Raw genomic sequence first — 26,796 nt, 5'->3', positions numbered from 1 at the left:
TCTGCACCTGCAGGCATGGAGGGAGGGAGTTTCAGGGTAGGGAATGAGAACCCTTTTCTTGCCCGCAAGCTCCCAGAGCATTTGTTCTACTGTGGCTGGAGCTGAATGCCCTAAGGGAAGGTGTAGGAAAGTGCTCGTGGTGGGCAGGTGCAGGGTAATCCCTCTAGGACAGCGTCATCCTCCTTAACAGATTGCCTGCAGCCTTGAACGGCAAGATTTTTGCTCCCTGTCAGAATTGCTCTATTTACTATTCTGGAAATTTTGGATATTCTTGTAATCTAGAAACACTTGACCCATTTTGAATCACTGAGAGATCTTGTCTTCTGTGACGGTCTCTAGTCCCCAGAACACTCTTTTTTCTTGGGGGTTCAAGCTGCTGGGCTCAGCTCCAGGAGTTTCCAGCTACTGGGAAGAGGCATTTCCACTCACAATCCCCACCTTACAGACCTCTGTTCCCCTGCTTGTCCCTTTGACATCCTCCATGTGATTTCCCATTTACTCCTAGTGCCTCCAGTGTGGTTGTGTTTCTTGCTAGGGACACACAGGAGTGAAGTTAAGGAGCGAGGATGAGGTGAGATGGGGTGGTTTTGTGTTTGTTTCACTATAGCCTGGGGCTATAGTGAAAATGGTGAGCAGAGCACAAACTCCAGCTGCAAAATCTGGCTGGAGGTGGAAGCTGTGTGCCACGGTGCCTAGCTGTGCATCCTGGGGTGCTGTGCTGAAATCCATTGAGCTGGGTGTCCCTCTGAGGAGTGCTGTGTGCTGGGCAGTGCATTTTTCTCAGCACCTTTGAGGGGGGTGATGCACTGGCATCCCTTGTGAGAGGAGAGCCAAACAGCCTGTCCTCATGCAGGGCCATGTTGCATCATGTGCAAGACAGCTTTTCCTTCTTCCCCCATGCTTCAGAGGAGCAGGTAGTCCATGCTCAATGCATGCCTCTCTTGCAGGTGCTCCCCACTCAACCAGCAGCACCTCCCTGCACTCAGAGCGCTCCATCAGTGGCATCAACCTGGTGGGCTTCAGCTCGAAGCCGGACGGCATGCACCAGCGCTCCTACTCTGTCTCCAGTGCGGACCAGTGGAACGAGGCTGTGGCCATCCCCGGCAGCTGCCCCAACCCCTGTAAGTAGCACTTTTGACCGCGCTCCCCTCAGCAGCAGAACCTGGGGAGGTTTATTTTAGTGATGGGGCAGTCCTGAGCTCTGCCCTGTGGCTGCGAACCCAGAGTTTGCTCACGGGTGTCAGACACAGCCTTTGGGACCTTGCTGGAGCGTCCACCTTCGTGAGGGTCAGCTGGCAGTGTCCATACTGGGGGGAGAAGCTCTCCCGCGGGCACGGTAACACAGTCTCCCTCCAGCCAAGGGATGCTGCTCTGCAGCAGGACTGCTCTGGCCTCTCTTCTCCTCCTGCCCCACTCTCAGCTCGCCGTGCGAGGGGTAACCAGTGCTTTCCCCCATCGCTGCTCCTCGTCAGCACCCCCAGCTCCCAGATTTTGGGGCAGTTGAACGAATAGGAGTAATTCCTGGCTCTGGAGCACACACTGAGCGCGGCCCGCCCCCTCCCCCCACGCTCACTCGCTCTCTGTGATGTTTCAGGACAGTTGAGTGAATTAAAATAATTCATACATTTCCCAACGTAGCCACTTTGCCGAATTGGAAAATAAATGCTTTTGTGCTGCATTCATCACTCCTTCGTTCCTGGCTCTGCCGCCGCACTAAAAAAGCAGTTAAATGCACATCAAGAGTGGAGGAGCCATTTCCATGCCTGCTCGCCCCTTGTAGTTCTCATTAGCGCGGCAGCCGCCCCCCCGCTCGGTCCCAGGGGCTTTCGCAGTTTAAAGAGAGCCTCTTTATGATCATTACCGGAGTCCGACTGTGCGGGCGCCATTTGCAGCTGAGGAGGCTCCTCATTTGTAACTGTGAAAAACTATCAATTTCAGCGCGCCTGATGCAGCGGCTCCATCATTGGCCCCATCAGCTCCCTGCTGGAAGCGAATTAATCAGACTGTTACTGCTGATGGGGCAGCGCAGGCGATGGGAGCGGAAGGGTGCAGCTCTGAGCATTAATGTGCCGGCAGCCCCCCTCCTCGCCTCGGACACGGGGTGCAGCGGGGCAGCCTCTGCTCCTCCAGCACTGGAGGAAGCGGGCTGCGAGGTGGGGACCGCTTTGGACATGGGCGCATCTGCTGGGATGCTCAGGTCTGATCCCTCACACAGCCCCACTGCAGGCAGCACTATGCCCTGCCCATGGGAGCTGTGCATGCGGCGCACCCCTGTGCACACAGCAACGGGGTCTGCACACACTCATGCCAGCGAGCAGACAGGCAGTGCTGCAGTCACACGTTGCCTTTGCACAGGTGAATTTTGTGGTACAGCCCTCTGGACAGCAGCTCTCTGCCTGGATGGCCTCCCGCCCCAGGAACCATCAGTGGCAGGTATGGTCCACCTCCCAGCAGCCCTGCTGCGGAGCCCAGGAGCCTGGTGTGGGCACGCTGTGCATTTTGCTTGCCCTGGTTTTGGCCTGAGCGTCACAGGAGAGCAAGCCAGCATCTCCTCCTTGTCCTCGGGAGGAGCCTGCTGCACTTGCGGCCACCCAAAGCAACGTACCTCTTTCCTGCAAAGTAACCTGGAGGCTGAAACAAAATGGGTGCTGAGATACTGCTGCTTCTTTCCACGACGTGGAGGGGTGAGATGTCAGCTCAGTGCTAATTGCGTGTCTTGATCGCTGATGGCTGCTTGTCCACTCTCAGGTCCCACTGCACTGTGTAGGATGCTGAGTCCTACGATCCTGCCATGCTCTGCCCTGTGTTCGTGGTCTGCAGACACGTAACAGGGCCAGCTGTGCTAAAGGGCCCATAGCATACGAGGGGCGACCAGCCCAGTGGTCCAAGGAGCAGCCTCACAGTCTGTCGCCCAGCTCACAGCTCGCTGCGCCATCGCCATGTGCTGGCCAGGAGAGCAGCAATTTCATACCTCCCAGCATCTGTCTCCTGTCCACAGAACCACTTGGGCTGTCAAGGAAGGGCTGGGGCAGGCGGAATGCCTGGAGCAAAACAGTGGCCCCCGGGAGGTATCACACAGCTCCCTGAGCTCCTTTTGCCATCAGCTGGAGCAGCCCTGGGCAGCACACATGCCAGGCTGGATCTCTGAGCTGCATCCCTGCGTAGCCAGCAGAAAAAGTGGGGTCACAGCGTTACGAAGGCGAGGGTTTTTGGGGGGCAGGCAGTGCTTCCCATGCGGCAAGGAATGCCAGGCTGAACAGCACGTCTCACCCCTCTGCTGCGGGGCTGAGCTGAGCCTGAGAAGGCGTGCCTCACACCCCCGCCTGAACCCCACTGTGCAGCCCAGGTCAGAGTGCTCTGTTATGTTTCCAGCTCTAAATGGTGGGGCAGGGTGAGGAATATTTCTCTGCTCAGAGCAGACTTGTAGAGGGTGTCCTCACAGCCCCTAGAGACAGCTGCCTCCTCTGGTTGTGCCCTGGAGAGCACATGGAAGAGGGGTGAGGTGGGCTGTATAGGTTATGTAGACATGCTCCAGCACATTTTGTGTTTGTCCTTTATGGGAGGACTGCTGCAGCTAACCAGAAGAACCAGGCAGTGCCTGCAGAAGGCTTCCTGTGGTGAGATGAGGATGTGGAAGTCCTTGTGTGTGTCAGAGGAGCTCACTTCTGTCCTGCTGGGGAAAGAGGGAGAGCAAGCAATACCTGATCTTGTACAGAGAGCGTGATTCACATTCTGCCCCTGCCCCACCGCAGTTCCATCCCCATCCTGCTGGCGGCCATGGAGGACCCCAGCTCTGTGGCTTTAGCTGCTGGGCAGTAAGAAGAGCAGAGATGTGAGTAATCTCTGGTCTGTGGAGCAGGAGGCATCAGGCTCACTGCAGCCTGATGGTGCGTTGGTGGGAGCTGCAGAAACACACGAACCCTCAGTTGAGCCTGGAGGGGGGCAGGATGCCAGCAGTGTGTGGTTTGGCCCGGGAGGCATCCTAGTGAGCAGGTGGGCAGCAGAGGTATGCTGGATGGATGCACCACGTGGAGCCTCAGAAGAGAAAGTTCAGGTCCCCTGGGACATCCAGGCTGGGAGATGAAGGTGCCTCACACCTGCTCTAAGCGTAGTCCCGTTGAACAGTATCAGTAATTTATATTTATAAAACTGGAGTCTGATTTTATTAGATTTATCTCTCTTAATTGTCAAGGGTGAGCTATTTCCCTGTGGATAAATAGCAGTAGAAACACCCTACTAGTGTGTGTCAAATGTAGTAGAAACCAGAGATGGAAGAGCTCTGGTGCGGCATTCTCTCCTAGCCTTGTGAGGGGGGCACGGGCTGCATGCCAGACCTCTGCATGGGGCAGCTCCTGGTCGCTGCCTGTAGCCCTCTCCATCCCACTGATGGATGTTTGTCTTGCCACACAGAGACAGACCAAGCCCCAGAGAGCCAGGCTGACTGAACTGGGCTGAACAGGATAGCAGAGGCTAGGCTGGAGCAGGAGGACTTGCCAACTCACAGGCAGTCCCCACTGCTGAAGGGTGCTGCCCTTGTTAGATGCTGTGATTGCTTTCTTAATTTCAGGTGCCATGAAACATGGAAATTGGAGGGTAGGACTTGATGGGAGATGCTGGGCTGTTGCAGAGAGGACAGCGAGCTGCCCAGGACAGAAGCGGGTTGGGAGCGGCGCTGCCATACATGCCCTGTGGGTGGGTGGACACTGGAGAGGCAGGAGTGTATTTAGGAGAGGGTTAACAGTGCAGCGAGGGCTCCTGCGCCTCGTTGCCTTCCCCGGAGTCTGCATTTTTATGCTGATTGGAAGCCTGCGCTGTGTGTGCTGCTGAAATTGAATGTCAGGCTTTTGATTTTGTTGCTGGTCTCTAATGAAATTTGACATTTAATGGTGAGTGCAGCGGCAGCGTGTGTGTGTGTGATCGGAGCTTGATTAGCGCACTCTAATTGACAGTAATTAGGCAGCTCCCTGATTGTTTCTAATTCTGCTATTAATTGTAAGGAACAGTATGATTGAGGATAAATTTGGTGCGTTGCTGCTGGGGATGCAGCTTCTTCAGCTCCGTATCGGAAGCCTATTGAGACCATCATGCTTAGGTTCCTAAGTGTGGCAACCCCAGTCACCTCGTCTGGCAGAGCAATGCCGGGGGGGAGTGATGCTTCTGCAGTGGCACTGCAGATCCCGGGACCTGGATCTGTGCCTGGGGGGGACCAAGAGCACCTCCTGGGACTGTCCTTTCCCAAAATGCATGCATCACCCTGCGAGGACACTGCGACTTGAGCAGTACGCACAGGGATGTGTGCTGATGGGTTGGCATGTCAGGCTGCCCCCAGTGATGCCACTGTGCTTGTCCCGGCTACTTAGATGCCAGCGCTGTCTTTGTGTGATCATCCCAGGTGAATCTGGGATGATCACAATCCCAGAGCGTGCCCAGCCTGACCCTGTCCAAGGTGCCTGCCAGCCCTGAGCTGGAGTGGGTGTTGGAGCTGCCCTATGCGATGGGGCTGAGCATGGGTACTGTTCTGTTTTATGGGGCTGTGCATTTTGAGGCAGGCAGAGCACCGGTGCTGTCTCCAGGACACTTGGTTGTCTCTAGAAAGACCAGACTGTCACTGTCCTGCTGTACATTACTTTCTCTATCTTTGTTCCCAGCTAACGGTACTGCCGATTCTCTCAGCTCCAGCCCAAACATTTCCAGTGCTGCCAGCCCGAAGCTGGAGCCACCTCCATCACCGCATGCCAACAGGAAGAAGCATCGCAGGAAAAAGAGTACAGGGACAACTCGGCCTGATGGCCCCAGCACGGCAGCAGAAGGTAGGAAAGGTCTTCTGCCTGGGGCGCTGGGCACCCAGGAGTCCTGCCAGGGCTCATCAGGGACCGGGGGCTTGGAGCTCTCCTCATCCAAGCCAGCTTGTGCTTAAGCAGAAATGAGCAACCAGCCCGTCTTGATCTGCCCTTGGTTTCTCACTTGCAGCAGAAGCAGGACTGCCATCATGCCCTTGACTGCACATACTATTAGTGGTAATAATAATTACTAACTATATTAGCAGACGTGAGAGCACACCGTATAGTTAAGGTATGTTTAACTATGCCTAAGGTGTGCAGACACTTTCTGCCACAAGCCTTTCTGTTGGCTTGTAAATTTTCCAAACTTTTATCATTTAAAAGGATTATGCTGGCTATCTGTCTCAAGCCAAGGGTCTTTTGGAAAAGTTTATCTGCTTCAGGAAACCAGTTGTTTTGCCTACATTGTTTTGCCTATGCTAGAAGTACTGATGGTTTTTCTGTTGAGAGATTTTGGTGTCTCAGGGGTTTCTCAAGAGGGACCCAAAGCTTGGCAGGGAGCCTGAAAGACATAGGGAAGTACATTTTGCTGTGAAAAGTTATGCAGATTTGTCCAGGTAGAGATTAGCCTGGCAACCATGTTCTCCAAAGCCTGCACCTATGGTTAGCCTCTGTGGAAAAAGTGGTCCTCAGCCTTTTAAGATTTGACTTCATCCTAGGTCATCCTGTCCCACAGTTTTCAATGAGCTTTTGTAGTAAACCAAAATAAAGATTTAATTCAGATGACTAAAGGCAGGGTAGAGGGGTTAGGTACAAGTGTTCAAAACTAATGCTACTGTAAAACAAACCAGAAAATTTTAGCCTATACATTTGTTAGCCTGTACATAACAAAGCTGTTATCTTATGTGTTGCGGCTGTCCTGGCATCCTGCTCCAAATCCCAGGCCAGCCTGTAGACCAGCAGCCCAGGTTGGCCATGGCAGAACAACTCCTTATATATTCTCTCTCTTAGAAACATTGCGGTGATGATCTGTGCAGGAGTTCAGCAGTTCTGTTGTTCAGACTTTCCTGTTGTTATCTTCATCTGAAAACCACTGAGTTTGGGAAAGACTTCCCCTTTGCAGTGGTTTATTCAAGTATCTTGAGCATCATTTGAGTCTCACAGAAAACATGAAGTAGTATATGTATTTACAATTTGTTAAAAAATGGATGCATTCTTCGTTATGGGTATATGTTGACTCTTCAGACACATTACTGCTCTTCCCCACGTCAGCTCTCAGTTTGCAGTTCTCAGTCCAGTGCTTTGACAAACAGAGAGACAATTACTCTTTATGTTTCTGAAAAGTGGGATACCAAAGAGTAGCATGACTTCGCACCTATATGTAAGGCTAAGAAAGGACGTGCTGAAAGTACTGTCCCCCTTTCTGTAAATAATACTTCAAGAGAGTGTGGAAATACTGGAAAGAGTTGTAAAGAAGGTCGCAAAACTGACTTGGGTCTGATGAATGTATTTATGATGTGGATGTTAAGGTATTCAGGTTACCAGAATGGAGACTGAGGACTGATGTTTTCAGCGCTTACAGAGAAAGAAGTCTGGTCCTGGAAGGCTGTTGAGCATAGCTGACGGGGACATGAGGAGGTGCAGAGGCTGGGATTTCTAGTTACACAAAATTGAATACAATTTCTTAGTGGAAAAGGCAATTAAACGTGGGAACACTTTTATGAAGTAGTAATGGGGCCTAACTACTGCACAGAGTCTTAAAATTAAATTAGGTACTTTTCCACAAGCCATGTGCTATCCGGCCTCTGGCAGAATTCACTGCGTTCTGTATCCAGGTGGGCAGACCAGATGATCATCACCGTCCTCCTTGGATGCCCAGTCCACTAATCTTTAAGCCACCCCAGTTTTTCTGTCTTTTCATAGGGGTTTTTTTTCAGACACATGCTCACTCTTGCTGTCCTTCCCTGTTTGGCAGTATCCTTGGAAGGTGGAGTTGACCAAAGCTGCACATAGTGACGATGTGGTGCCATGTGATGTGTATGAGGGCATCAGAATATTTTCTGTTACTCCTCGCCCTGGTCCTTGACCATGGTGTTGTCCTGGGCAGAGGTCTTGTGGTATCTGCAGTGATATCCAGGCCCTGTCTCGGGTTGATACAGTTAATTTAGAGCCCTCTCAGGTGCTGAAGTAATGTAATTTTTTTCCTACAATGTGCATTACTTTGCATTTATCAACATGGAACTTCATTTGCCAGTGAAGTGTCAGTTCCCAAAGTTCATTTGTCACTGCACAGACCTTGCACACAGTTGCTCCTCCTGCTGCCAGAAGCCTCTGGCACAGAACTGGGAGCAGGAAGAATACCTCCCCAGTGATCCGCAGTACTGCCACTGCTGGGACATGTGGCAGCAGGCTGCTCAGCCTGCTCCAGTGCAGCAGTGGGAAGGGAGCAGCAAGGGCTTAGGAGAGCATGGCCAAGCAGAGGGGGCATCTGTGCTCTGCAATCTAGCTTCTGTATCTCCAGCTTGAATCCCATCTTTCCAAGTCCCTGTGTTCTCCGTCAGTTGGTAAATGGGTGCAGTACCCACTGGCTCAGCACGCTGTTGTCACGCAGAAATGACAAGAGACTGCTGCTCCAAGGCTCACATTGAGTCACAGTGGTCTCATGCATTGTCTTCCACGTGGGGTATTGTATGCTGGGTTTTCTGGCTTTTTGGTTGGCTTTTCGGTTGGCTTTTCAAAAACTTACCTTGTATTTATTTTTTATGTCATCTACTGTATTAGAAAACTGATCTGGCAAAATTTGGCTTCCAAAGGCCGGGTCAGTTCTGTCATCCTCCCAGGTCACCCTGCACCAGCACCTCCTGGGGAAGCCAGGCTGTGTGTGCTGCAGGGCTGCGGGCAGCATCCTGACAGCGGCACTGGGCTCCGAGTTTGGTCCTGGTGTAGCCAAGTGTGATGTTTCAGTAGCAAACAGCTGTATACCCCATTTTTGGGGAAAGGGGGGCATCTCTGTCTGGAAAGGGTCTTTGTACATCCCTGTGCTCAGTAGAAATAGCAGAGCTGAATCACGAACTCCTTTCCAGGCAGATGATCCCTTGCCTGCCATAGCTCTGATTGGCGCTGGGTCTCCCTGCCTGTGGTGCCCTCCTTGGGCAAATCATTTTGTCTCTCCTGCTCCCAAGGGCTGATGCAGCTCAGGACACCACGGCAGATCATCACCAGGATCAGGCAGCCCAGGGCAGATGCAGAGGAGTGACTCTGGGGCTGATGCTTGGGTTGTGCTTTCTAGACGCTTGGAGAGAGCACTGGGCTGGAGTCACAGCCAGGTCACTGTCCTGCCTGGCAGCCTGCATTAGAGGTGGAAACTGGCAGCAAGCAAATACGAGATAATGAGCCTCTCTGTGAGGTCCCACCGTGTGCCTTAATGGTCAGCAATTGAAACCTGGGGCTGAGCATTGCCCCACATCATGGGCATAGCTGATGACATATGTCATGGACTGGTGTCCATAAGTATGTCTGACTCTTCCCTCATGCTTTTGAACAGTTACAGCAGGTTTTTTTCACAGCAGGATAATCTGAGCTTTTTGCTTTTGCATAGTCAACATGGTGAAAATGTAAAAATCACTGTGCAGCGAGGAGGGCTGCCGTGCTCTGTGGTGGAGCTGCCATTCCCTGTGGTGCTCATCCCACTGTCGAGGGTGCACCATCTTGGGAGGAGCATGGGGGAAGCATGGGGTGTGTTGTCCATTAGCTCACGCCGGTGTTGCCGTGATGGTGTGGGGAGTGCTACTGCTGGCACCCCCAAAGCCTCCTATCAGGAGACCTCAGCAGCTGCCTCAGGCCAGGCACGGTGTCGGGCTCAGCCCTTGGTCACAGCATCTCTCCCAGGCAGGAGCAGATGGCAGCCTAAGGCTTGGGCTTCAGCCAGGCTGCCTTCGGATGGCCCCAGCCCATGCCTGTGTGTGCAGGGCACGAGCGCCTCAGGTTAGCATCCTGGGAAAGTTGGTGAGGTCTGGGGATAAATTGCCATCAGTTTATCTCATTTAGGAGGTAATCAGAGCCAGGGACGTGCGGAGCAATTGAATCTTAGTTGTTCTGAAGTATCATAAATCAAACGAGCTGTTGCTTTTTTACATGGGCTCATGTTAAAGAGAGCGCAGTGTCAGGTTGCTAGGGAGCATCAGCAAACTATGGCAAGCGTGGTATTGGGCTGCCGGGGATGTCACCAAACCAGAGAGTGCGGCTCAGGCTGTCAGGGAGCACCCACAGGCTGGCAAACGTGGTGTCAGGCTGTCAGGGGATGTCGCAGCAGCCCCGGGAAGCGCTCATCACCACAGTGGTGGGGCTGCAGCGTCAGCCTGCAGGGACCATCAGGAAGTCTGCTGGATCAAAGCACTTCGGTGGCCAGCAGTGCCCCGTCCTGCCACAGGCAAGCCCAGAGCCCGCACTGCAGCCGTGCCTGTGTGCCTGGGACCCCTGTCTCCTGCTTCAGGCATCCCAGAGGGCTGTGGGGAGCCACCCGGCATGTCTGACACAGGAGCACCTTCGCGATGCTCCCTACGCCAGCATCCCCATGGCTGCCAGAGCTCCAGGGATAATGAACTTCTCATGTGCTTAAAGAGTGATGCAGGGTGCATGGCGAGAAGCTGACAGCCCCTTAATGTGCTTCTCAGTGGCGGCCAAACGACGCGGTTTTGTCTTTGTTTTTTAGTTTTAAAACCCACGGGAAATTGATGGCCAGTAAAGAGTTGTGTTGGGGCGATGTGTGTGATTAATACCAACTGTCAGGGGCTGTTGGAGGCCGATCTCAGCGAGCTGGGAGTGCGAGGCTGAGCTGCGCTTACCAGATTGCTGGGGATTCCAGCTGCTATTGCTCAGCTCCCGCCTGCCCCACGCAGCTCGTGTCACCCGTGCGCTTCCTTCAACCAAGCCTCTTAATTCAGTGCTAACGAGTCAGTCCTGCTCATTACAGACCCCACCAGCTCCCTGCTCTATCCTGACAGGAGAAAAGCAGCCTCTGCCTGGGTGTTGCCACGCCACAGCTGATCCCCCGTCTCCATCAGCTCCACACCTTCCTTGTTCTGTGGCTCCTAGGAGGACCTTGTAGAGCTCCGTTTTGCCCCACAGAGACCCCTGTGTACACACCCATAAGCCCGCTGGTGTGTCTTGCAGCAAGCACACCGTGAAGCCTGTGCTGTCCATGACCTCTCTCCTGTGCCAGCAGTGTCACCCCCATTCCCCCAGTGCATGCACACACCCTGCACGGCCCTTCTGCTGCCTCCCAGCCCCACTGCGTGGTGGGCACACACTGCACCCCATATGGTATTTTCCCCCCCATACACACAGAAATGGCACTCTTGTCCCTTGTGGTGACCCCCCCTGCACCTCACAGTGTACCTTGGGAGCACCTTCTCTTCCTGACACACAGGCTCAACTGCCTTTACTATCCTTCCTCACATACGCATGCCCACTTTTGGCACCCCGCAGCATGTCCTGTGTGGTACGGTTGCTGCTCAGAGCCCTCTCCTCCTTGTCCCACATGTGCCTGCAGGCAGAGCAGGCAGCACGGGGTGGTGGGAATGTGCCAGCTCAGCTTGGGGCACTCTGGGGGTCTGGGGGCACTGGGACAGAAAGCGCTGTGGGGTCTCCATAGCAATGTTCTTGCTGCAGCTCTCCTGGCGGCTTGTCACTGTGGAGGGGGCCTGTCCCCGTTGCACTAATACAGGTTAGGAATATTGGGTTTAATGATCTGCAAAATGAGGAGGCAGCGAGCTGACATTTACGAATGGTGCTGCATCCTTCTCTTCCCAGATGCCTGCTAATTTGTTGATATCCCGAACACCTCATAATGATGTGGTACAGTGGCAGCTTGCAAACAAGCATCCTGAGGCTGGGGGGCCCAGTGGCTACCCTGCTTCTGGACACTCTCCACAGACTTAGCAGCAAGAGAGTGGAGCTGTGGGCCAGGGACTCCCTGCACCAAGGCTAGGACCAGCCCTTGGCTCCCTGCCATGCACCCCACACACTAGAAGCATCCCCCCACCTCCTCCCTGTGTGACCATCCCCTAACCAGGGCATCCAGAGGCACTTCTGCTATGCCAGCTCAAAGTGGGAGAAAGGATGGAAGCAGGAGAAGGGAGATACTGAATGTGACTGGGAACCAGGGGAGAGCGGAGGTGAAAGAGGAGACTTCTGCTGCAAAAGCAGGGCATGGCTCAGTGTAAGCTCTGCTTCTCACTTTGCTGATGTTGAGTAGGATCCTGCTCCTGGACCTGCTGGGTTGCAGGGAAAGGTGTCCCACACCATCCTCTGTGCAGGGCAGGATGTCTGTGGAGAAAGATGAGGTGGAAAGTGCCACTCCCTGGACTCCGTGTTGAGGCCCCTGCAGTGGGGCGCGTGGGCAGGCCTCCTCTGCATTGATGCAGTGTGTAGTCTGAGCCCTTCAGGGAGCAGGACAGATCCCTGCACCCAGCCGTGTGCTGAAGCGGCGGTGCTTTTAGCCACCCCACTGTACCACTTCTGCTCAAAGCTGCGCTTCTTCCCACTGAGAGCAGAGAAGGGCACTCCTGGGACACCACTGCTTCCCTTCCCCCCCTTGCTGCTTCTCCTCTTCAACACAGAATCACAGAATGGTTTGGGTTGGAAGGGACCTTAAAGACCATCAGGCAATGGGGGCTGCGGGCTGCCCCCCTCTCCAGCACTGCGGGCCAGTGAAGGTTGATCATTCCACGAGGGCTGATCACCTTGCTGCGGTTGCTGCAGGAGTCCTCGAGCCCACTCAGCGTGGTGACTCAGTTGCTGGTGGGGTCTGAGTGCAGCACAGCCCTGGCCCATCCTGGCCGCTGTGCAGTGCCCTCACTAATTTTGCTCTCATTTGGAGCACTCATTGCTGGGCGGCGTTGGAGCTGGGTCAGGGGGTTAACGCCCATTAGCAGAGCCGGCTCGCACCGAACTCTGCTCAGCAACTCTTCACGGAGCTCAGTCTTTAAAACATCATCAAAAAATCATCAAGAGAGAGAGAGACAAGCGCGTTCATTTCCACTGCCCACTAATTCTAATGGAGCTGGCATAATGGACTCCCACCAGCACGCCTGCAGGCAGCTGCAGGGCCAGGGAGACAGGCTCTGCCTTCTGGCCCTGGGATAGCCCCTCTACCCCGAGGCAGCTGGAAAGGGCTTCTCACTTCTGTAGGAGTGGCTTCCTCCGGGACCTTAGCCCTCTGAAGTATGAGATGGTGAGCTCTGGGGCTCTTCTGGCCACAGTGGCCACCAGGAAGGAGTCTATGCCCTGCGTGGTGCAGGGAAGGGTGTTGTACCAACTCTGCTTCAATACAGCTGGTCTGAATCCTTCTGCCTGTGTAACCTGCTTTGTGCTATCCTTTCATCTGGCCAGAAATGTCCCTGACACATCAGACATCTGTGCTTCTCTCCCCAAAAATCTGAGAAAGACCCATACTTTCCCTAAAGCTATGACTTGAGTCTGAGTCAACTTGTATGGGCCCCCCAGGGAGCACACGAGCTCATCCCGTACCATCCAAGAAGCCGGGTCTGCACGCCGTTCAAAGCTGCTCTGAGTCCTCAATTCCCTTCCCAGCTCTGATAAACCCTGTGTGGGAATCTGATGGCATGATCCTGCAGCTCCTGCTCTCCTGCCATAGCCATGCCACGCTCAAGCCTCCAAAGAGGTCTGGCCCTGCACTGCCGTCTCCTGCGTGCAGGGAAAGAGAGGTAGTGATTTTGCTTGCGAAAGAAGCCTTAGTGTGGAAGAAAGGCTGTTGTCCTTTGTTAGCTCTTCCCGGGCTTTGCTGAGAGCAACAGGCCCTTTGTTCAGAGTAAAGCTGGAATGCAGGAGGCACAAAAGAGGAAAGGGAGTGGAGGTCCTGTGGCTTGCAAAGCTGGCACTGGGGCTTTGGTCTAATTGGGATGGCTGCCAGGGCTGGAACGGGGCAGCCCCATGGCTCCAGGATGCCCCTGAGCTGTGACAGTGGGAAAGTCCATCTGAGTGGGGTTGGAGCCCCAGAAATCTTGCTGTTCGCCTGTGGTTAGGTGTGGGCAGCCCAGCAGGGACTCAGGGGGAACTTGCCAGCCCATCGTCGGTGAGCATCCTGAGCAGAGACTGGGAGACACATGGTAGAGACTTGCATGGGAGCCCTGGAGAAGGCAGGCGCTGCAGGGCAGGCATTTGCTGCCACATCTCTACTGGGAAGCATACTGGGCAGGAAGGCTTGGGCTGGGATTCCTGCCCGTGTGTTTGGTGGGGAGGTACTGAGCAAGCAAGAGAAAGGAACAAGGGTAATGGAGTCGTGTGAGCCTATGGCGTGAATCCTCACCATGTCCCTAGGACTGTGCTGACCTGCTTGCTGCTGTTTCAGTGGCAGCAGAAGCAGCTCAGCAGTAGGGAGCACTTGAAGTGCATCCAGTACTTCCCAGGTCCAAGCGGCTCGGCGGGGCTCTGCAGCACACTGACAGCAGCCACAGGTCACACAGACCGAGGATGGGGGAGATTTAAGGAGGATAAACACTGTTCTCATATATCTGATATATTGGGGTGCCTCAGGAGTGGTTTTGTTGGTGGCTTTTCCAACAGTGTGGCCTGATCTGAGCTCTGGGAGCTGCAAATGCTCCCTCAAGCACCTGGGCAGTCACTGCCCCCTGGGAGGAAATGCCACTTTCTCCTTCCTGGCTATTAATGCTTCGCCCTGGGCAGCAAATGATTCTGCAGCTGCCAGGGGCCTGATCCTTGCTCTCTTGTAGCCTCCTGCAGTGGCAGAAGGAACTGTCACTCACTCCAGCCCCTGGACTGGCAGATCCCAGTCAAGGGTCAGGGATATGGAAGAGGTGGGGGCTGCTGCTGGCTCACGAGAGGGCTGGATCTGAGCAGCACTGGGCAGATCCAGCTGAGTGCTGTGGTAGCAGGATCCTGTATCACCTGACTGCACTTGCCATCAGTGGCTGGGTGCTCCCTGCCCATGCCCAGCATAATGGCAGCACTCACAAAGAGGTTGGTGCCAGCTAGCCAAGGAGACAGTGGCTATTAGCCTGGCTGTGGTCTGGCTATTTCTTCTCCTGCTATTCAGAAGTTACCAGCTGTGTATTTTGCAAGAGTCTTGGTTTTGAGCTGGGATTTGGTGTCCTTGAAGCCTCCACAACAAACGTCCTTAGGGTAGGAGGCATGTTGCCTGCAGGGAGCTCCACAGAGTGGGGACCGTGGGGTCTCTTCATGGCTGAGAGCTGGAGGAAAGGGCAAAGTGATGTCCCAGTTACGCGAGTGCATCACAGAGAGGGAAAGAGTCCAGCAGCATGACTGCCCACACCCTACAGTTTTGTTGTCCTCCTGATCATAGAATCGTAGAATGGTTTAGGTTGGAAGGGACCTTCAAAGGTCATCTAGTCCAACCTCCTGCAGTGAGCAGGGACATCTTCAGCTAGATCAGCTCATGCCCCAGAGTTTCTCATTCCCAGCAGGAGAAAGGCAGTTGCAGTTTCTGAAAGTTGCAGACATCTTTCCCCAGAGGAAGAGTGCCAAGCTGATTCTAGGGTGAAATGAGTGAAACAGCCTCCAGTTCCTATCTGGAAAAGGCAAGCCAGCTAGCACTTCACCTGGGGAGCCCTTCATCCTGGAGTCATTCCATCCTCCTGAGGGTCTGCTGGTGTGGAGACCAAGCCTTGCCTTCCTGCACCAGTCCATTTCATCAGCGCTGATGATCTCCAAGCCCCCATGGCTGCTAATGGGATCTGTTCAGGGCACACCATGGAGTGCTCTCAGCAATGGCAAAGGGCAGGCATCTTTCCAGCCAGCTGTCACTCATACTTTCAACCCCCATGAACTGCAAGATCCTGAGCCTGCTGTGTGAGTAGCATGACACTCTCCACTATGGCACAGTAGCAGGAACAGCATTTTCCCCTCAGGTTGTTCTGGGGTTAGCAGCTGTGTGTGACAGAGAGAGAGAGAGTTGGGTGCTGTGCCCGGTACTTGTTAATGCAGGTGGTAGTGCCTGCAAAGGAAGCGGGAGCCTGGAAAGAGCACTTGCAAGAGAGGAAAGGTTGTGCTCCCACCACCCCCACCGGAGTTGTCTTTCCTCAAGGAGACTTCCTGTGGCTGCACCCATTTTGGGGAGTGTTTGTGGCCACAGCCTTGCTCCGCTGGTGCCAGGCAGCCCAGCAGTAGCTGAGGTTGGCCATGCCCTTGGTGGGACGCTGCTGGTGGCCTCTGCACCCATTCATCAGCTCTGCTGGGGTGCTGCAGGCTGCAGCAGGTTCCTCAGTCATTGCCCTCCTGCTGCTTCCCTCTGCAGTGAGAGACTCCTCGGATGCAGCTTGCAGGGGGAGTCAGGCAGAGGAAGGGACCCTTCCAGACCCCCTCCACTCGCCTCCCCATGTCTGCCTGAGCAGGCACAGGACCCTGCCAGGCTCAAGGCCAGCACAGCTCTGCCTTGCTGTGGACCAGGCTGGGCCCCTCGGCCTCCTTGCTGTCTCTGGAGCGGTGCAGTTGACTCCCTGCTTTTAATAGAGAGCTGGGAAGGCACATTATGGAGATGAGGGTGTTATTTGCATAACGCTAATTAGGTAATTACAAATCATTTTGCTATGAGCTGAAGCGTGTGCTGTGACATAACGTTTATTAGTCATTCCATTCAGGCCCCGCTTAGTTAAGTCATTTACTGCACTAACTACTGAAGTTGGCAATAAAAGGTAAATGCTGGTGCTTGGGTGCAAAGCTGAGACAGGGCACCCCATGTAAGTCTGAGGTCCATGGCATGGCCTGGCAAAGCAGAGACAGCCCCAACAGCCCAGATGGGGAGGGCATTACAGCAGTGGGAGCAGTAGCCAGAGGGGAAGACCACATTTTAAGCCTTGGTTTTCAGCAGGCTTCTGGTTGTTTTGGGGCTGTTTTCTTAGGCCCAGGAGACCTGAGGTGCTTTCACATGTTTTCACTGTCCCCTTTCTCTCTCTGCGGGCTCTGCCACCCAGTGCAGAGGTGCCTGTGCTCTGACACCCTTCCTGGAAACCCACCATGCAGACTGCATTTGTAGGGTGCTAACGCTTCAATTTGTACCCAGCCTCTGAGTGCCTGGCTGAGCAACCCCTGGCGCTCACCAGAAATACCTTCCCTGAAGACAGAAAGTTGAGAATTTGCCCTCAGATAACTGCTTTAACATTGAGGCTGTATCTTCTGGGGTTGCTTGCAGGGCACAGATGCCAGTGCTGTGCAGAGATGCAGCTGAGGCACCTGAGGAGCGGGTCGCCTGGCCCTGTGCTCCTGGGCACTTTGCCCTGTGCATGTCCCTGCTGCCATCCACATGCCTCATGGAAGCAGCTCCACTTGGCCAGCTTCCAGGGACCCCCGTGGCCACCAGCTTCCCAGGTTTGGGAGCCAGAGGCTGCCTGCCCAGCAGGTCACTGAGAGCTGCCAGAGCTGAGAATCACTCAGAGGCATCACTCTTGCCTCTCCATGGCTCCTGCCTGGGTCTCTGAGACTTACTGCTTCTCTGTGGGAAAACGGCAGCTGTGCCCTGTTGTGTGGGTCCATGGAGTGCCCGGGCACCGAGGGCTTCCCAGGCAGCATCCTTGTCCTGCTGTGCTCCTCAGCTGGTGGTGATGCCCCTTCTTGATGCACAGGCCAATGAAGAGGTGCCTTTGAGCCCACCACAAAGACCCTCCTTGCATCTCCTCATGCAGTGTGTGGGGCCCTTTCCCTCTAAAGCCACTCACTGGCAGGCACCAAGCACGCTGTGGGCCGTTGGGGAGTGATGAGGCTGCTTGGGGCACTAGCTCTGCAGAGGAGCTGATTTCACTGCTCAAGAGGTCAGCAGCTTTCTCCAAGGGTGGGACATAGAGGGCATGGAGAGCAGGGCACAAGCGGCTTCCTGGTGCCACAGCCTTCTGGGTTTCCTGGTCTGGATGGTGGGTGAACGAGGCTGTGGATGTTCGTGTGCTGAAGGAAGGGCAAGCCCATGCTAGTGGAGCTGGCATGCAGGGAGTTGTGTAAGCAGCAGGAGGCTGGCACCCAGCTCTGGTTCCTCCCTGCACACACTTGCTGCCTGTGCTTCCCTGTCCAGCATCCTGGGACCACCGCTGCCAGTGACCCTGTCCGTGTGTGGTCACAGCGGTGGCCCGCAGGGATCAGTCTCTGTGCTCACACCCTGCAAGGCCAGCAGTCTTCCCTGACCCTTGTCATGGCACACCTTTGTTTTCCAGAACCAGATGAGCCATTTGAGTTCATTATCGTTTCCCTGACGGGCCAGACATGGCTCTTTGAAGCCTCAACATCAGAGGAGCGAGAGCTTTGGGTCCAGGCTATTGAGAGCCAGATCCTGGCCAGCCTGCAGGGCTGTGAGAGCAGCAAAAACAAGGTAAGAGGCCCTGGCTGAGTTCTGGTTTGTTCCCTCCTCCCTAGCATCTGCTTTGCTGCATCCATCCTGGTCCCATGCTTCCCTCTCTGTCCAGGCTGGAGCCCATCCTGATTCCTCTGCTCCCAGTCAGGTTGAATCCTGTCCCTGGGACTGTGCTGCTCCCCACTGGGTTTCCTGTCACCTCTCTGACCTCCCTGTCCTCTACCCAGCCTGGCTCTGGCCCCAGTGAGCTCTCTGCCGCCCACCAGGACAGGATCCTGTGCTGTCCACTTCTTCCTTGTACAGCTCTACCTTTTCATTCCCCTTCTGGCCCAACATTCCCTGTTCCTCTGGCACATACCTGGCTATGAACCAATGTTCCCTCCAGACCCTGTTCTCTGGATTCCCATGCTGGAACCCCTCCTGCAACAGAGCCTGCAGGGTGCCTGCTGGAGCGAGGTGCTGGCAGCTCCCTGACAGGCTCTTGGGGTGCTGCTGAGAGTACACATGGTGGGGCAGTTGGCCTTCAGTAAATGGGGTTCCCGTGCATTTTGTTTCAGGCTCGGCTGGGCAGCCAGGGCGATGCACAGGCCATGCAGGCCGTCCGCACTGCACGTGGGAACAGCTTCTGTGTGGACTGCGATGCACCGAGTAAGAAGTGCTGCACTGGGAAGTGGGGCTGCTCACCCAGGGAGGGGAGCTCCACCCCAGCCACATCCTCTCCTACCCCAAAGAGACCTGCTCTGTGGGGCTGTCTCATCCTCTCCTGCAGTGGACCTGTTCATCAGTGATCGGATACTGCCCAACCTGCCACACTGGTCCATGGCCCCCTGTTGACCATCCTGGGGCCCTTGTCTCTGTGCTGCTGGGGCACTAGTCTGGGAAGGGATCTGGGGGGCGGGTGGCTGCAAATATGGGTCTCCTTGATCATAGAAAAGAGGCTGGTGAGTCCATGCTGTTACTAAGTTTCCCTCACTGATCTTGCTGCCCTCAGATCCAGACTGGGCAAGTCTCAACCTGGGCTCCCTTATGTGCATTGAGTGCTCCGGGATCCATCGCAACCTGGGCACCCACCTGTCCCGTGTGCGCTCCTTGGACCTGGACGACTGGCCGAGCGAGCTTCTCATGGTCATGACAGCCATCGGCAACGCCCTGGCCAACACTGTCTGGGAAGGAACAGTGGAAGGCTACCCCAAGCCCACCCCGGAGAGCAGTCGGTAAGAGAGATAGGGAACTGCGGAGATGCTTCTCAGACAGACACACCAGGAGGCTTGAGGGCACCACAGGAGTTTGGGGGCAGCCATCCAGTCAGACAGAGAGGTGGGCAGGAACCTTCAAGGTACTTCAGTGTTTGGGGTCCTGCCTGCTCTCTGGGCACTGGAGGCCTCTCCCACTGTCTTGGTGGGCCAGTGGGACTTCATGGCCGGCTGTGGCCATGCAGTGAGTGCTGGAGCCGTGGCTGGCTGCAAAGCAGAAAGGGTTAATAGAGATGGCTTGGCAGCGTTGTACGGGTCTCAAGGGTGCATCCCTTTCAGGCCCTTGTCTGTGCCTATCGGAGCGACTCTCCTGTCACTCATCCCAACAAGAGCCCATTCTGCGGCTTATCAACGGATAAGAGCGGGTCAGGGGGCGGCGGGAGTGAGCATGCTCCATGCAGGGCATTGATGGCCGCCTGCCAGATGCAGATGGATAGAATGGCAGCAGATAGCAGCAGCACGGCACACATCGATCTGCCCGGCCCCGCAGCCCCAGGCGGGACGGACGCTGCCGCAGCCTTTGTTTGCACCAGGCGAGACGGCAGCAGTGATAACGTGCCTCCCATGGCACTGGGCTGTCGTGTGCGGCAGCTAACCTTTTCCTGCCGCTGACCATGGCCCACACACGAGCAGGGGACAGAGACGGTCCCCGCACTGCCATGCAATGGGCACACAGGAGAGTGTGTAGGGGCACTAGCATGGAGGCGTGGGTGTCCCTTTGCACAGTGATAAGTGTGAGGTCTGGGATAGAAGAGAAGACTCAGGAGAGACCTTAAAGCAGCTTCCAGTGCCTAAAGGGGCCACAAGAAAGCTGGAGAGGGGCTTTTGACAAGGGCAGGTAGGGACAGGACAAGGGGGAATGGCTTTAAACTGGCAGAGGGGAGATTTAGATGAGATCTGAGGCAGAAGTTCTTCCCTGTGAGGGTGCTGAGGCCCTGGCACAGGTTGCCCAGAGAAGCTGTGGCTGCCCCATCCCTGGCAGTGTTCAAGGCCAGTTGGACGGGGCTTGGAGCAACCTGCTCTAGTGGAAGGTGTCCCTGCCCCTGGCAGGGGCTTGGAACTGGATGAGCTTGAAGGTCCCTTCCAACCTAAACCGGCCTGTGATTTTATGATTCCATGACACTTCTGCTGGCGTGCATGGATGTAAGCACACAGTGTACATAGGAAGCTCTAAGGAGGTGCAGAGAGACAAGTGTGTGTCTGGAGCAGCGTGGCAGAACCCCGGTGACAGCCATGTCATGGGGGGGCACAGCAGTGAGGTGTCACCAGCAGGGGCACACACCAGGCACGCCTGTGTGTGACAAATGCTCACTGCTAACATGGGGTGCATTCAGGGTGGCAGTGCTGGTATGCATGCCCCTTTGTATGTGGGGCCCAGGCAGGTTGGCCCACCTGTGACAGTGACAGTGTCCCATCTGGCAGGGAGGAGAAGGAGCGCTGGATCCGGGCCAAGTACGAGCAGAAGCTCTTCCTGGCTCCGCTGCCCCAGTCGGACATCCCGCTGGGGCAGCAGCTGCTGCGGGCTGTGGTAGAGGATGACCTGCGCCTCGTGGTGACGCTCCTTGCCCATGGCACCAAGGAGGAAGTGAACGAGACCTACGGGGATGGAGATGGGCGCACAGCGCTGCATCTCTCCTGCGCTATGGCCAACGTGGTCTTCACACAGTTGCTCATCTGGGTAAGACAGGACCCCGCAACCTCCACCACAGTGCTTCTGGCCTTATCCCAGTGCTTCCCCCATGCAGCACCTCCCTGCTCCAAGGTTTCGGGACTCCTCTCATCCATCCCTCTCCTGCAGGTTGCCCCACATCGCTGCTGGTACTGCCCTGCCCACCCTCCCATCTCCCTCTCCCTGCCTGCCCCTGTGCCACAGAGCCCTTCTGCCTCTGCTCGTGCTCTTGCTGTGCCACCCCAGTGCCCATGGGGCCACAGGGTGCTGCTGACCAGCTGCTTTCTCTCCTGCACAGTACGGGGTGGATGTGAAGAGCCGGGACGCTCGGGGCCTGACCCCTCTGGCCTACGCCCGGCGAGCTGGCAGCCAGGAGTGCATCGACATCCTGCTGCAGCATGGGTGCCCCAGCGACAGTGCCGTCACCACACTGACCCCCAGCCTGCCCCGCCGCAACACCAACGCCAACAACAATGCCTGCGCCGTGGTGCCAGCTGAGCTCAGCTCCAGCCCCAGTGCTGTGTAGCTCCTGCTCACCGTACAGCCGCCTTCCAGCCCTGCCAGGGGACCAAGGCCACAGGAGCGGCTCTGAGGGCAGCACAGCCGGGCCACCCGCTGTGCTTGCCCCTCACTGGGACCGCTGTTCTGGCTGGGAAGAGGCCGGGGAGCCAGCAGCCTGCTCCTCTGCGCCAGTTCCTGTGGGCTCTCCCCATGCACCTGCAGGGAGGACGGGATGGGGCTGTGCAGACCCAGTGCTGTCAGCTTGCGGAGGGCTCCCTCACAGCCACTGGGGTGGGAGGCTCCAGTACACCCCATTCTCATGACCGGTACAGGGGGAGGAGAGGCAGTTTCTCTGTGCCCCCACCACACACACATGTAGATAATACAAGGGCTGGAGGCAGGTGAGGTGTGTGGCCCTGCCCTGCACAGCCGGTACTGGGGAGGGTGATTGCTGCAGTGCCTCTCCCAAACAGTTTGGGCACTCCCCTCTTGCCCTCCCACCTATGTCGGCCTCACTGTGCCCCCTTGGTGCCATGGGGAGGTGGGGGGCAGCAGGAGGTGCCTGTTTGTCCACTACACCCCCGTACCCCTCTCTGCTTCTGGCCAGTGCAGAGAGGGATCCGCTCGCTGTACCACTCCCCACGTGCTGATGCAAAGGGTGCATCTCCCATGCAGCTCCTGGACAAAGGCCCGTAGCCTCCCTGGTGGCCTAGAGCGGGAGGAGGATGGCCACCCCGGGATCCCCAGCTGTGTCTGTCTGTCTGTAGAGTCACTGTCCTTCCAGGTTCAAGCCCCAAAGCCATACACAGTGTCTCCATCAGAGCATCCCCGCTGGCTCCCGCTGCTGCCCAGGCGGGGCTGGTCTCCGGCTGAGCAAGAAGAGAGTGGAGACAAGCGTCTCCCTTTGGTTTTGGGCCAAGCCTGCAGCTGAGTGCTGGAACCCCAAGGCTTTGGACGCTGCTGTGGAACGTCTCTGTCACTTGTGTATAAAATGTACATTGGAAATATTTATATGGACACTCTGTATATACTGTTTCTTCGCCATGAGTTGCCCTGTGTGTGTTATCTGCAGCCAAGGAGATAAAGACCAATAAAGCAACCCACCTCCTGCCAGGCCAGCTTTTCTGTGTGCTTCCTTTTGGGCCTCCAGTGCAGCCTCCAGTCTGCTTCTTGCCTGCTCTGGGGCACCTGGTGGATTCCCATCCCAGACTGACAGATATTCAGCCCTTTCTCCTGCTGAGGAGTTGGTAACAGCAATCCCGTGCTGAGATGGGCCCCTTGGTGTACATGGCAGAGTGCTGGGGTGGGGAGATGTGTCAACCCCAGGTGCTGTGAGACAATGTAGGGACACAGCCCCAGAGATGCACGGCTCTGGTGGGATGAGGTGTGTGCTGGGCAGAGGAAACACCGGGTCGGAAGTGGTGGGGCCAGCTGGTCCCTGTGCACTGTACAGTGAGTTTGAAGCTGGGGGTGAAGCAGAGATGGACAGGGAGTGATGGGCTGTCCCAGCAAGCAAGGAGCCTGGGTAGTTTGCCTGAGGAAAAGATTGCTGCAGAAGACTGGGGTCATCTAGCCTCAACGTGCAGACAGCCGCAGGCAGTGAAGAGAGCCATGGGTCCCTGCTCCACCACCCCCGACCCCACAAGCTTCTCCCGGCTTTTGGCTGAGCAAGGGCCAGTGCTGCCAGTTCTCCACCAGCTGGACCCAAGGCCACACCACAAGTGACAGTTTGGTGCTCCAGCATCCCTCTTTACCATGCCGGGGTTCAGGCTCTGTGCTGCACTGGGACTGGGCACAGGGATTGGTCCCCAAGCCTGTGTGGTGGTGCTGTAAGGAAAAGAGGCACCAAGAGACCCCGCTCTCATCCCTGGCACCCCACCTGCCACAGATACCCCTCAGCAGTCTGCTCCAAACCCCTGTTGCCTCTTCCCTGTACCTCTCCTATGGTGGCTGCATATGGGGTCCCCAACCCCTCTAGTCCCTTAATTCACCTCCATGTACTAGCGGCATGTGCCAGTGTTGTGGTCCCCATCCCGTTCCTGGCCCCAGTCCCAGCCCTCCCTGCCTATGCCCATGTCTGCCCCTCATGCCTCGCCCCCTTCTTCCTCACAGCGCACATAGGTGCCCTGCACCAGCCCCGGCTCCGGCTCCAGCCCCAGCCCGGTGCTGGGCTTGGTTAATTTCCTGGCGACTGCATTAGCGGGAATGGAAGCCGAGGGACGGCAGCTCCTCTGGGGCCCATTAATCATCCCCCTCAGACAAGCTGCCTTGATTACAAGTGGCAAGAAATTCATTAGGGCTGCGGCTCTGACAACTTTTATCTGCGCGGCTGGATCTGACTCATTAGGCAGCCAAATTAAAGCCATGATGGGCCCTGATGAAATTCACTGCTTGTTTATCTTGTGCGATCTGATACATCTGCCCATACATCATCTCCCGCGTGGGATCCCACCCGGCCCAGCCCTGGCGCCTCCCTTCCTATCCCAGCCCTGCCCTGCCCTGCTCTGACCCGCTGGGATGCCCCCGGCCTGTGGCACAACCTGGACCCAGCTCCAAACCCAGTCCCAGAGCTAGGGGTTCCACTCAAACCCCTCACCTGCAGCCATGCTCTGCCTTAGGGGTCAGCCCCAGCGTTGGGGCTGGGAGCAGCAGCCGTGCCAGTAAGAGCAGTGTGAGCACAGCCCTGGAGCTACATGATGCCCATGGGGGTGTCCAGCCCCCCTCGGGGCACCCACAGCCCCGGCCAGGTCCTGCTGGTGGTGACACCACTGCCAGCGCATAGCCCCGTAGAGACAGACCCAGTGCCCTGCTGTTGCCCACATCTTCCAGATGGATGCTGTGGATCCAGGGGCTTCCCCTCTGCTTGCATCCAGAGGAAGGGAGCACCAGCAGCTTCTCTGTGGGTTTTGACATGGTTCCAAAGAGCCAAGAAAAAAGCCCTTTACTCCAGCTCTTGAGCGAGCAAAGGCCATTGCAGGCTTTGGCACCACAAGTGGCCCTCGTTTTCTTAAGGGGGGCAGCACTGCCACCCCATACCAGTGTGCCGTCCCAGTGCAAGGGCCTGTGCTGTGCTGGGCACAGGCAGCCTCTGGGCTGGGGCATGTCATTCCTGTCCCCAGGAGGAATGGGTTTGCACTGAACAACAGCGTCCCTGCTAGGAAAAATAGCATGCCCCCATCTGGCAGTAGGGCCAGGCCCCAGCAGCAGCACTCTGGTCCTGCCCCAGTGTTATCCCACTGGTCGAGCACATCTCAGTGCCACTGTGGCCTGCATGGCTTCACATGGTCCTGGGCCTGGTCATGCTGTGGCAGGAGCTACTGCGTCCATGTTTAGGGGCAGGAGCTGCTGTGTCTGTGTTCAGGCTTGTGCCGGGGAGGGCCCAGGCAGACCCTCTGCTCTGCTCTGTACACCACAGGAGTGTGCCAGGGCAGCAGCACAGGGGGTTGTCCCTGCATGACGCAGCCCCTAGCAGCAGCGATGACCACACCAACTCCTTGGCAGCACCATAAGGACCCTGCCACAGCCAGCCAGCACCACTCGCACCACCAAGCTGAAGCAGTGGTTGCAGCAGGGTGTGGGTGCTGCACGGCAGGAGCAAGGAGTGCAGACTCGTGTCATGAGCACATCCATGGTGTGCAGCCCTAGGCTGGAAACCAGCCATATCACAGGTCTGCAACACTTCCCAGAGAGTCTGGGCACAGCAGACGCTGGCCAGGACAAGCCCCATGAACCCTCTCACAGCCCTAGCTGAGCTTGCACAGCCTCCAGGGGGGCAGCAGCCATGGCATGGGGCAGAACTAGCCAGCTGGGAGGCAGTGGGGACCACACGCTGGGTACATGCAGAGGTGCTTTTACAGGAGATGGCCAGAGCAGAGATCAACACTATTGGTCTGCACTTTTGCATTTCCAATCAGCCCTGCCTGTTTGAAAGAGAGGACAGAGGTGTGATGCAATGTCTCAGCTCTCTTGGCCTGTGCTTACCAAGATATGGCACCGATATGCTCCACTACAGCACCTTCACCCTATGCCCATTCACGTCTCGGTATCTGGTCTGCAGAAGTCCAAAGCACAGGTCCTCCAGAGCCCTCTGAGGAGACCTTAGCCTCGCAGCTGAGGACACTAGCATGAACTAGTATGCTGTGCAAGGTCCAGCATAGGCAGGCAAGTGGGACCCCACTGCTTGGGAAGGGCTTCAGAAGTCCTGGATAGGAAGGAATCATCAAGCACTGCATTCTCATGAAGTGCTTCATAACTCACCCAGCACCTGAGCAAGCAGCAGCACAGCAGAGTGTGGCTACAATCCCTCTCTCCTCCCAAGCCCCAGATCCAGCCTGCCCTTGATAACTTCTTTCAGGTCTTGTGTCATTTTCCTTTGACACTGAAGATAGTCCCACCAGGAGTTTGAACTCTGCTGCTGAAGCCATCATGACCAGACTAGCTACTGGATCCCCTCTGTACCTTCACCCTGAATTCTGTGTGCTGCTGTGGAGCTGGCTGTAAAGGAATTGGAGGTTGGGGGAAGCTCATAACCCTTCCCAGGTGGGAAGAAAGGTTGTGTCTCTTGGGCCCGTATGCACTCAGAGCCAACTTCTTCCCACCAGGGTACAGGTTCATCGCATTGCAGGATTCCTGCAATGATGACACCAGCATGGTACTTCTGACCAAGGCCAAGCGTATGGTGAGCTGCTCCCTAAAGGCAACCCCCAACACCATGGATTCCCCTGCAGCATATGGTGTTCTTCTGCCCTGCCTCGAGTCTGCTCCTACCAGGGCCGGAAGGCCACCGCTGCACACCGGCTTTGGGAAAAAGAGCCCAGTGTGACCTCCTGGGGAACTGCTCTGAGTCACTAGCAGATCAGCTAAACATGTGAGCAAGTTCCAGAGAGGCTGACTCATGAACAACAGAAGCACCAGCACCATGTGGTGGCCCACCAAATCTTCATACAAGCCCATTGTTAGAGAACACCATGAGCCACCTTTGTTGCGCTGAAAACCTTTTCCTGAGAGGGGATCCCTGAGTGAATAAATACCCCATGGGATGCAATCACTACTCCTTCCCGAGTTCTTTAAGAACCATTGTCCAGGTATATGAGTGGGCACGTCTGGGTAGAGAGAATTCTCTTGTAAATGATGAAACTGTCTTCATGAGGGCAAAATAAGTCTTGTTCATATGTATGCGTGTATAGATATATATAAAGATGTATGTATAAACATACATATAAATAAATGCATGTCCATATATGTACATATCTTTATCTA

The 26,796-nt window shown here is 55.8% G+C and overlaps 1 protein-coding gene across 3 annotated transcripts in view; it reads left to right on the top strand.

Moving 5' to 3' along the window:
• Window positions 1-22,651, top strand: part of AGAP3 (ArfGAP with GTPase domain, ankyrin repeat and PH domain 3) — a 135,181-nt gene extending 112,530 nt beyond the window's left edge. For 2 of the 3 annotated variants that reach the window (XM_030491467.1, XM_030491555.1), the window contains exons 12-18: window positions 948-1,121; window positions 5,649-5,810; window positions 17,978-18,132; window positions 18,672-18,762; window positions 19,106-19,328; window positions 20,790-21,045; window positions 21,335-22,651. In XM_030491467.1, coding sequence (XP_030347327.1) covers window positions 948-1,121; window positions 5,649-5,810; window positions 17,978-18,132; window positions 18,672-18,762; window positions 19,106-19,328; window positions 20,790-21,045; window positions 21,335-21,562 — 1,289 coding nt within the window. In that variant the 3' untranslated portion in view covers window positions 21,563-22,651. Of the gene's footprint in view, window positions 1-947; window positions 1,122-2,355; window positions 2,434-5,648; window positions 5,811-17,977; window positions 18,133-18,671; window positions 18,763-19,105; window positions 19,329-20,789; window positions 21,046-21,334 lie in introns of all 3 variants that reach the window. The other variant, XM_030491374.1, reaches the window with a different exon arrangement.
• The last annotated feature ends 4,145 nt before the right edge of the window (window positions 22,652-26,796 follow it).

The sequence above is a fragment of the Strigops habroptila genome, chromosome 1 (genome assembly GCF_004027225.2).
Source record: "Strigops habroptila isolate Jane chromosome 1, bStrHab1.2.pri, whole genome shotgun sequence".
Taxonomy (NCBI): Eukaryota; Metazoa; Chordata; class Aves; order Psittaciformes; family Psittacidae; genus Strigops; species Strigops habroptila.
The sequence above is the reverse complement of the archived record's forward strand: the minus strand, read 5'-3'. Positions and strand labels throughout refer to the sequence as shown.